This window comes from Chelon labrosus, assembly GCF_963514085.1.
Source record: "Chelon labrosus genome assembly, chromosome: 22".
NCBI lineage: Eukaryota > Metazoa > Chordata > Actinopteri > Mugiliformes > Mugilidae > Chelon > Chelon labrosus.
This window is the reverse complement of record NC_140355.1, coordinates 14,832,611-14,843,116: the sequence shown is the minus strand read 5'-3', so window position 1 is coordinate 14,843,116 and position 10,506 is coordinate 14,832,611. Positions and strand designations below refer to the sequence as shown.

The 10,506-nt window shown below is 43.9% G+C and overlaps 1 protein-coding gene across 2 annotated transcripts; it reads left to right on the top strand.

Annotated features, from left to right (window-relative positions):
- The first annotated feature begins 215 nt into the window (after positions 1-215).
- On the top strand, positions 216-5,699 carry ak1 (adenylate kinase 1). 2 transcript variants are annotated; one of them, XM_084571716.1, is made up of 7 exons: positions 216-336; positions 3,323-3,357; positions 4,004-4,039; positions 4,148-4,311; positions 4,440-4,556; positions 4,655-4,846; positions 4,947-5,699. In XM_084571716.1, exons 2-7 carry the CDS (start codon positions 3,351-3,353, stop codon positions 5,010-5,012), a joined length of 582 nt encoding a protein of 193 aa, XP_084427842.1. In that variant the 5' UTR covers positions 216-336; positions 3,323-3,350; the 3' UTR covers positions 5,013-5,699. The 2 variants fall into 2 exon arrangements, with proteins under 2 accessions (XP_084427842.1, XP_084427843.1); XM_084571717.1 differs by lacking the exon at positions 216-336 and adding an exon at positions 2,535-2,838.
- The last annotated feature ends 4,807 nt before the right edge of the window (positions 5,700-10,506 follow it).

The window sequence follows — 10,506 nt, the reverse complement described above, 5'->3', positions numbered from 1 at the left end:
AAAGAAAAAAAGATGTTAATGTTAATAAGGAGCTCTTTGAATGCAGCTGTCAAACATTCTGCCCTCCCCTCCCCTCCCCTCCTTCCTCCTCATCTAATTTCACTCTCCTCGCTTCCTCTGTCCATCATCCCATATCTCCCACCCTCCTTCTCGGCTTGCCTGCCTCTTACCCCACAATGCAACGCGGGCTGAGCAGGCTCAGCTGAGCTATAAAAAGGCATAGGAAGGAGGAGGGAGGGCTGCCGTGCAGTAGGAACTGTGCAGACACACACACACGGGGATCCAGGGACAGCAAGCCCCTTGCACTGGGATCTAGAGCTGCAGCGCGTAAGAGAGGTCAGTACAGAGGACAAAGGCTCAATAGAGGGAGAGCTCGCAGTCTAACTGTGTCAGGCAGGGGGGAGTGATGAACTGGGAGATGTCAGAGAGAAGGAGAGCAGACAGGCAGGAGTGGGCAGGGCTGTGAAAAGAGATGAAGCGGAGGCTGTAATGGCAAACTGTCATCTGGTTTCTCGGGACACTCGTTAGTCACAGCTGACAATGGTTGACACTCAGGGGATCAGGCATGTCTTTGCAGTGCACAGGCATGTGAGTCTTGTGTGTCATTCACAGCAGTGGCACTGAATGGGTTGCATAACAGTTGTCTTAAAAGAATACACGCTGCTATCACCGGTTATTATTTGCTTCCTTGATTTTCCATCTTCATCGCCTCCACTTTTATGGTAGGTTTCCTGAACCTGCAAGCCATTTCAAGGGCATATTCATACAAGCCTCTCTGGCCATTTAAGCCTTCTGCCGTGCTTTTAGACAGGTTAATGGCCATTAGCAGCTGATCAGGGGCTGAGTGCTATTGATTCTCGGGTGCACGCATGAAAGTGCATTTTCCACCTGGGACACAGAAAACAGCCAACAACTGAACATCTCCCGCTCCATCCCTTCACAAACAACATGGAATATCTCCCTCTGCACTGACGTCAAAGGTTCCCCTGTTTTCCCCCTTAAAGGGACAGTGCTCTCAATTAGACAGAGGCGCGCCTCAGTAACCAACTGTTACACAGAGAGACTGTGCTAAAAGGACGGTTTGTTTCTACTCCGGTTGCTTCCAGGGGGAGCCAGTCGAAAGCTTCATGTGCTTTTGGAGAATGGTTGACACGATATCCCTTGACAGCTGCAGTCTGAGTCTTTTTTTAGCCAGGCTGCATGTTTAAAAAACAGTAATAAGACATGAGGGTGGTGCATGGAGTGACACTGGGGCGGGGGTTGAGGGTAGTCCGGGATCATTATATTGCAATTTAAGGGTAGAGTTACAAGAATCGCAAGTATGAATTGGTCACCACTGATGCATCAGAGGCTCTGCAGTACTTTTTACCTTCTACATTTAATTTGCATTATTTATTTTGGTGATATCAAGCTCAAACGTCATGCCACGTGTCAAATATGATGACAGTTTATTTAGGGAAATGCAGCAGAGCAATCCTTCTGTAGGAAAGCCACGTTTTGTTCCACTGCACTGTCGTTTTCATGCAGCATTCACATGTAATATCTCGCACTCAGGAGCCGTGTAATGCTACATGCACTGTATTACAACCAGGAACATGTCTGACATGCCAAAAAAGCATGAGCCTCAAAGGATGGCACCATACTAGGGCGGAATGGGGTTCCCAAACCGGCTCCGTGCTGACTCAGACCCAAGCCACCAAGTGACATTTACAAAGAGCAGGGTTAAAGGCCGCTGACATAAAAACTAGACACCTGAGAAGCAGCACCACCAGCACCACCAGCACGGAGGTGCACCGCAAGTGCGAATCAGGGAACAAGACGGTGGCTTTTGCAGATCTGGGATGTGTTCTGCTCAAGTGTATTTATATGATGAACCAGGGAACACAGTGATAATGTAATTTAGCATACTTTAACACGGTGCAACATGATGCTTTTATTCCTGCTGCAGTGACACTACTTGGATCACCTTTCTAGCACCCTTCATTCCTCCTATCTGGCGCTACGTGGACAAGGTTTTTATTTGAATAGCAGTCATGTGCCCGGGGAGCAAACAGACACATTGTCACCGGGTCACATTCAAATTTTGTTCGAGCTATGAATCAATGTCACTTCCCAGTTTTGCAGCTCTTGTACAATAGAGCAAATAAAAATACACGCAGGGTCTTTCCATTTGTTCTTTTCGTGGTTTGTGCACATCAAGATTGGATTGTAAAACCGTAAATATTCAAAACTGCACTTAGGACATGACGAACAAGATAAATATTAGAGTCACACATATCATTCTGTCTTCCCTGGCACTCAAATCCAAGTTTGGAGTCACCAAGTAACCCAAGAAATCCCAAACGCCAGCAACTTCTCGGATTACTTTGGCGATGAGCGTGATGTGTGTCGCTTAGAAACGGGCACAATGGGTGGAATTTGCATAACTGTGAAGGTGAAACTACACGATAATGACTTTGTATACAGATGGCGTGGGGAATACCGTTTTATTTGAAACGTAATGTCACGCCCACTTTCAAACAGCCCTTTCGAACTCATTTAACAAGGCACATGACACAGGCAAGCAGCTACTCGCACATATCCATTTACAACAGCGGCTCGCCCAGTCTCCTTCCTCATTCTTTGGTCTCTCTGAGCACTCTAAAAGAGAAGTGTAAACAGGAAACAACTCTGGCGCTTTTCAGACATATTCTGTACCACTAACATGTAAAACAAACAGTCTAGCCAATCAGGCGAGACTAGAATTTTGTTACTGTTGGCGGCATAAATAATAACTTCCTAAAAAGAGAAGCTTGCACTGTCTGTCACAACTGCCGAATCTACAGGAAGTCACTACAGGTTCTGTTTTGCTTTTCAAAATATATTTCAAATGGCTTTAGAAGACTCGTTAATATAACTTAAATGCAGCAACATTGTGCAGCCTCCTCTAAAAAAAACACTGAAATGTGACTTTTCTATATGCATGACAACTCTATGCAACACCAGCATTACTAAAAAGAGAACGCACATATTGCACCCATTGTGCAGAAAGCAAGAGGTGCTACATTATGCATGTCATGTTGGTGTTATGGTGGAAAATAACTCTTTATGATAAAAAATGCTTTGAATAGAGTATTGCAGACTTAACTAACAGATACTTTGACTTAGGAATTGGAGCAATTTTGCATTAGCTGTTGAAAAAACCCCAAAAATGAATAATTAAGTTAATAAACCACCAAATTATAACACGCACAAACCCAGACAGTCAACTGACAACTTGTATGACTTATGTTTGTCTTTCTGTTTATTGACTCCTCTGTGTCTCTCTTTTCTGTCTCCGCAGTTGACAGAAGACACTCAGACACGACACAATGGCAGGTAATCAATACCCGATGTAAGATGATGAATGTGTGATGGTTAATGAGGTGGAACATGTTTATTTTGTGTGTTTGTTCTTAGTCAGCAATGAAGGTGAAGAAAAGCAGTGGAAGGCTTTAGGTGTCTTCAAGGGCTCTGCTGCCCTCTTTTGGTCGTTTTTGAGAAGACACTTCACATTTAGGTAGCTCTAAGGTGCCAGCATTCAACCATTACTGAGGAACACAATATACTATATTTAATTATCACCAAATTATGTATTATGAAAGGCATTAATTATGTGAAATAGTTGTTAATGGACATTATTTTAAGACAGAGTTCTTCCTCATTAGTTTTAGACTTGTCCTGGAGTTTTACTGTGAACATCTGACTGTATGCATAACATCGTTGGGTGGAAACAGTTGCCATGCCAACGCCGTTTGAGTAAAAGCAAACCTAAACCAAAGCAAGCACAGCGAGGACATCCTGTTTGCAGCAGGTGAAGCCGCATTCTGCGACTAAATATGGATAAACCGTGTGGCACTGCCGTTTGCTCCGGCTCTCAGGACGGTTCGTTGCAAAAATCCTTTTCTTTGTAGGGGTAAAAAAAAAAAAGCAAAAAGCATATTTTGTGTGGATTTATAACCTCTTTTGTTCGTGTCCATTTCAGACAAAATTAAAGACGCCAAGATCATCTTTGTTGTGGGTGAGTACGCTCGGTTGCTCCTAACACTTTGCCAGCAGCTCATTTATCTCCTCTGTGCTACAACTGCTTTCTTTTTTTTTTTTTTTCCTTTTTTACCCTTTTTCCCAGGTGGGCCTGGCTCTGGAAAAGGCACCCAGTGTGAGAAGATAGTCGCAAAGTATGGCTACACCCATCTGTCATCTGGGGATCTGCTCCGAGCCGAGGTGGCTTCTGGCTCTGAGAGGGGCAAGCAGCTCCAGGCCATCATGCAGAAGGGAGAGCTTGTGCCCCTGGTAAGACGGTCCCCTTCATTTGGCATTTTCATCAAACAAATATCAAACAAAAATGTGCACAGAAAAAAAAAAATAGAAATGCTACATAATAGTGAAGGTTGATCGTATTTTTTGGTGCCCGCTTGCAGGACACAGTCTTGGACATGATTAAGGACGCCATGATCGCCAAGGCCGACGTCTCCAAGGGCTTCCTTATTGATGGCTACCCCCGTGAGGTGAAGCAGGGAGAGGAGTTTGAGAAGAAGGTAGGAGCGAGGCCGACATTGTTGCCGTTTTATCATTCACCCCCGGCAGCTGTGCATAAAAGAGTGAGAAACTAACAAACGCCTCTTTGATCCCCCAGATCGGCAAGCCCTGCCTGCTGCTGTACGTCGATGCCAAAGGAGAGACCATGGTCAAGAGGCTTTTGAAGCGCGGCGAGACCAGCGGCCGTTCTGATGATAATGAGGAGACCATCAAGAAGCGCCTGGACTTGTACTACAAAGCAACCGAGCCCGTCATCGCCTTTTACGAGAGCCGTGGCATTGTCAGGAAGGTGTGTGTGACTGCTGCGACAAACAAAATGGAAATCCTGTGTCAAAAAAAAACAACAACATTTTTACTAACACGTGGGTTCCTTTTTGCTTCGCTTGCAGGTCGACTCCGAGCTGCCCGTGGATGAAGTCTTCGCCCAGGTCGCCAAGGCTATCGATGTGTTGTAGTAAAACAGCATATTTAGATGGGCTGTGTATGGTTGTCGCTTTATTTTTTCCCGTTTTCTCATAAGGACTAAACATGATCAGCAACAGAAACTTTTCAACTCATCTTGGTTAAAAGAAGAGAAAAAAACAAAATACACAAGGTCATTAATGCTCAAAGACTCAAAGCCTTAACTCTAAAACCATCCCAGCAATAAGAATCTAAAGTTTTAAAGTTGCAGGAATCTGCTTAAGGCAGCATCTGTATATATATATTTTCTTTCTTTATAAATAATATATAAGTCTTGCTTCAAGTCTGTGCTTAACATGTGCAGTACGTGGCTGTATACAACTCAAAGGTACTGCATACAGGACCTTTAAGGCAACCTGCACTTTACTCAATCTTTTTTTCCTCTTAAATACTGCCATATAGAGTCCTTTTATTATCATGTGCCATTGAGATCACACACTGTGGGAAAAACTGGTCAAACTCTGTATACAGTGAACCTTGAAACCTTTAAATTTTCTCAACAACCCAGCGTAAACTTCATACGTACATTTCTATGAATCCGCATCCAACTATATTTAAAGCACAGAAATGTTTTTAATTATTTTCTACTTTTATTTCATCGAGATGTACACATGTAACATTTGGGTGTCTATAATGTGGTATGTGTGGAAGAAGGAAAATTAAAGTAGCCTTTAATGGAAGCATATTTGATATTTATTAGCGAGCTGAAGGTCCTTGGCCAGCGTCCGGCCGCGGCCGAGCATCTGGGGGTTTTCATTTTGGCAGTTTTGTCCCAAGCTTTTGGCACCGGCCCGGGCCGCTGTTGGCGGCTCTTCAGCGGAACGGAAACAAAAGATTACTTAGATTGGCCCATCGGCTTTGCAAGGCAGCGTACGAGAAAAGGAAATAAACAATGCGGCTGAGTTCAAAAGGTCACGCAGAAGGCTCTTTGAGTTTTAAAGCCTCGTGCAAAAAGCTCTGAAGGACGGTTTGTAGCTCTTCCTAGCATCCTAGCCTCCCAGCTAACCGCAGCTCTTCTTGTTTCCCCTTTTGCATGAATGAATGAATGTAGGCTACTGCCACCTGCTGGTATGAAGAGTTATTTCCTTTCACACACTCCTTGCAGTTTGTTCAATTGCAACTTTTTGGTCCAGACAGGAAAACGTGAGGAAATGTCTGGCCTTTGTTGCCAGTAGTTCTTTGATAATTGTTTGGGGAGTCCATGCCTAAAAACCTGCATTTTTACAGCTTACTGCTACTGAATAGGGCACAGGGTGACACTCTATGTAATTTTGCACAAATGCAAACAAGATGAAACGTTGACAACACCTCTAAGTGGAAAAGGGAACTGCTTTTCTATTAGGAAAAAGCGGCGAAGGTGCTGGAGGATGCAGACACAACAGGAAACAGGACACACTGCTGCAGCCATAGTTCACTTCTGTTATTCCAAATTTTTCCTTTGAGGCATTGATGAACAAGTGGTCTTCCTTTACCTCTCACCTTCCTCCCTACGACACACACATATTTCCAGCTGGCCAGGCAAACACTGCAGCAGGTATCCGGACTACTCTCCGAGGAGGGCTCTGATCATGACTTTGCGCCGCAGGGGTGAGGAAGAGGAAAACGGCCTCTGAAGGTGCACAGGATGTGTTCATCGGAAAGTCAATCACAAGGAGGCGTCTGTAAGGGCCTTCATAAAGTCGTTGAGGATGCCGCTTGAATGCTAGGAATGCTGCCCTTACTTAATAAAGGTGCAAAACAAAGGGGCTGCGGTGGAATTCATCACGTACGACAGAGACGGGAAGAAAGAGGCACACGTCTGTGAATGCGGGGAAGAGACAAAAAGCCTCGCCGTCTGTGTGGATTTAGAATCCTGCAGCTCCGGGAGCTAAAGGCGAGTTAACCCGCTATGAATTACGTCCCCATGATGTACCAAGCAGAGAACATTTTAGCATTCGAGAGAGCTGGAAGAATTTGCTTGAAGTCGCAGTGTGTAGGATTTGAAAGTGTTTGACTTCAGAGCCCCCCTGTGGTAGTTTTAAAATAAAGACAGCAGTGAGCTAAACACCCATTTCTGTTTGGTAGCCGGATGATGAAAAGAAAATACTGCAGCAATGCAAAGCCTCTACAACAAAGGAACAGCACAGTATATTCATTTTTTAAATTTTGAATCCTGTTTTATTAGAATGGTAATAGTTCCATGTGGGAGATGCAGTGTAGAGCAGTAATTACTTCATTACATGCAGATAGTTTTTTGCATACTATATGTGATTATTGAAGTAAATGTCCATTTCTTAATATTGGAATAAACCCATAGGAGACTGGTTAATAAGCAAATTGCAAATGTGCAAATGAAACCCTCTCTGTGCAAGACTGCAACCGAGGCAAATTAGATGAACCGTGAATTTGTGTGCGTGTTGTGCATGTGTTCATCTGTTTGCCATGAATGGTTGCTTTTTAAATCAGTGACACAGAAATGAATACGGTGTACAATATGGCAAGCAATAACTTCCAGGAATGAGCAATGAATCCAACGTCAAGTGTCAAAAACTGCAGTTCCTCAAATGGCCACTTGATGCTGGCTCCAAAAGTGAGTCAACCCTCATAGACCTCCGCATTAAAATCCCAAAATAGCCAATTCCCTGATTCATAACAACAGCACAGGGGTGTGTACCCGTCCGTCTCACCTCTGCTTCCTCCCCCGTTTTTGAATTAGCCACGAGTTAGACGGAGTCAGTCATTTCCAAGATGGCGGCGACTGTGTCCACCACGTTTTTGAGCTTCAAAACCACACGTCAGGAATCCAACAGGTGACTTTAAAGAGGGTGAGCATGTGTCAGTAATAATAATAAATAAATAAAACCTGTCACATTCCAGCTTTAAACAACTTGCTGAGAAAATAACCCCCTTTAAAAATTAACCAGGTCCCCACTTAACTGAAACCCGACTGCAAAACCTTGAATTACACTCAGAAGTGAGATATTATTTTACAAATGGGACTTTTCTGTAATGAGGGCCTTGTCATTTAGCTACCTTAGGGGATTGTAGATGTATATTAAATGACTTTGTAACGCTGATAGGCTTCTGTTCATCATGTATCAGTCTGGGATATTACCAGAGCAGGGCCATGCGTCAGATCCCCCCCCGGAGGACGATAAGGAAACGAGCAAGCTGGCGCATACTCTTTATTCTCTCCCTGTCTTTCTACCCTGCTGTAGACTGCGGTGCCCTGGCTGGCCTGCTGGCAGGCAGGCTGGCTGGCTGGCTCGCTGGCACCACAGAGACCCAGTGGCACCGTGCGGGAACCAACGTCAACCTGCGATGAAAGACGAAGGCCGATTGTTTCCTGTTATTGAAAAAGTGTACTGAGGGGTGGGTGTGGCTAGAGTTGCGGGGCTGGCTGCAATAAAAAAAGGAATGCCATTGAAGCAGAGCCCTACTGCAGAAGCGTCCTTTGGCCAGCCTCAGATGTGAACCGAGCACCCGAGGTGACTGCCAGCCGTGACATATTGCTCATCTGCTAAATGCAAGGCACCCGAACTACCAGAGGATTGCTTTTAGCGCAACACAAGCAGCATGAAATTGTCTCCACTTAGTGCCGTATCCCATGCGCATGTCTTTGTTCGTGCTGCCTGAAAGAATGAGGTCAAGTTTATGGAGTCAGAATATCAACGATGGAAAACAAAACACTTTGTATGACTGCTCTTTGTGGGTTTTCAGCCCTTGTATATTACTCATCAAATGCTTATTGTTATCTGCAGCCCTAAATTAACCACAGGGTAGGCTTGTCTACAGGACGATGTGTGTATAGTCTAAGCATTAATGAAGAAGATATATTCTTGTTATCGTATCTTATAGTGAATTTATTAAAGTGGACATCAATAATGTATAATTTAAGGTGCCTGGACAGCTTCCTAAATATGTGATTGATTGGTTTGTTGGGAGACACCTGTCTTGGCTCTGACTGAAGTCCTTATTGGCACCAGCAACCATCTGCTATGTCTGCCAAAGCAGGCCAATACTTGCACCTCAAGACTTGCGTATGACATATTTAGCCGTATTCAGTCTGCAACATGCAGTTTTTCTTTGCACTTCCTTTTTGCAATGTGCAAATAGCATGTTCCCGGATCACGGTTTCATACCGCGTAAAGGATCAGCATTCTAGGAACCATTTAAACTCCTTCCACTGTGTTTTTCACACCCAAAACTCACGATACAGACCGCGAGAAAGATAGTCATAGTCGCTGGTGATGTTTTTGTAATTATAAATGCTATCGTGGCAATGTTGAAGTATGTGCCTGTTGGTTTCCCCTCTTTTTTCCCCCTCCTCCTCTGCTCTGCCAACACATTTTGTGTGGAGAGTTGATTCGATGGGTTGATGACTCCTCTGAGTCTGTTCAGCACAGAAAGGATGTTGTGTCTACTCTCTGCAGCTCTTACTCTGGCTACTGCACCGTCACAAAGTAAAAGATAAAGAGTGCTCGGAGAGAAGCTTGCGCTCACTGTTTTTGGCTTTACTCCAAATAAACTAACAAGTTTCCAATAGTTTAATGTTTGATCAGTGCTCTTATCGTGTCTATTTGTGCAGATTTCCTCTGCAACACCAATTTGATAGGCCTAAACTAACAGCAACTAACAGGAAGTGCATTTGCCTCTTGTATCTTCACCTTTATTCTGGACTTTTAGTTAAATTAAACCCTTTTTCTAGGCTGCTATCACAAGTCACAACAACGCCCAGTAACTTTAAATTCTCTTGCTGAAATGGTTAAATGTACATCTCCAGTATATCGCTCATTTAGTCCTTCCACTTATCTATTTCATCAAAAGACTCGAACGAGTCTACGGTGACTAAAACACCAATCAAGTTATTTTCCATCATCACTACTGACAGGTGTTTGCGTCAATACAATTTGACACAATGCGGTACCCTGCAGTATCACCCGGTAAATAATTTTCACTAAAATGGACTCGCTAATATCTTTAAATTATGCGCCAGGTTCCTAAAATATAGCAACGACCTTTAACTGATAATAGGTGTGCAATTTCCATAATGGCACTGTAATGACACTGGAGCTGCTTCCCTGAGGCATACAAAAGCTGCCGATTACAAGATTGCTTGTGAGTCTAGGGACAGTGCTGCATGCGACCAGATACTGTACGCAATGGAAAATTAAAGTGCAGACCATAAATTGAGCAAAATTTCTGGCATCATGAGACCACGGAATCCGGTCAGGGCAGGTGGACCTTATTTGATGTGTAGACAAGTGGGGAAAAAAAAAAAAACATTTAAGGCAACATCCATGCCTTCTTGTCACGCTGAACACGTGAGACTGTAATTTCACACAAAAACTCAACATTGCGCTTTCTCCTGTCAAGATCACATGTGTTGCACTGTGTTGCAGATGTGTCACGTGGAGTTACCTCTTAGAACGTTTCTTGTGCTGATTGTAGCTTCAACGCTGACTCTTGTATGTGCAGTAATTACAGGCAGGACTCTTCTCTGTTAGT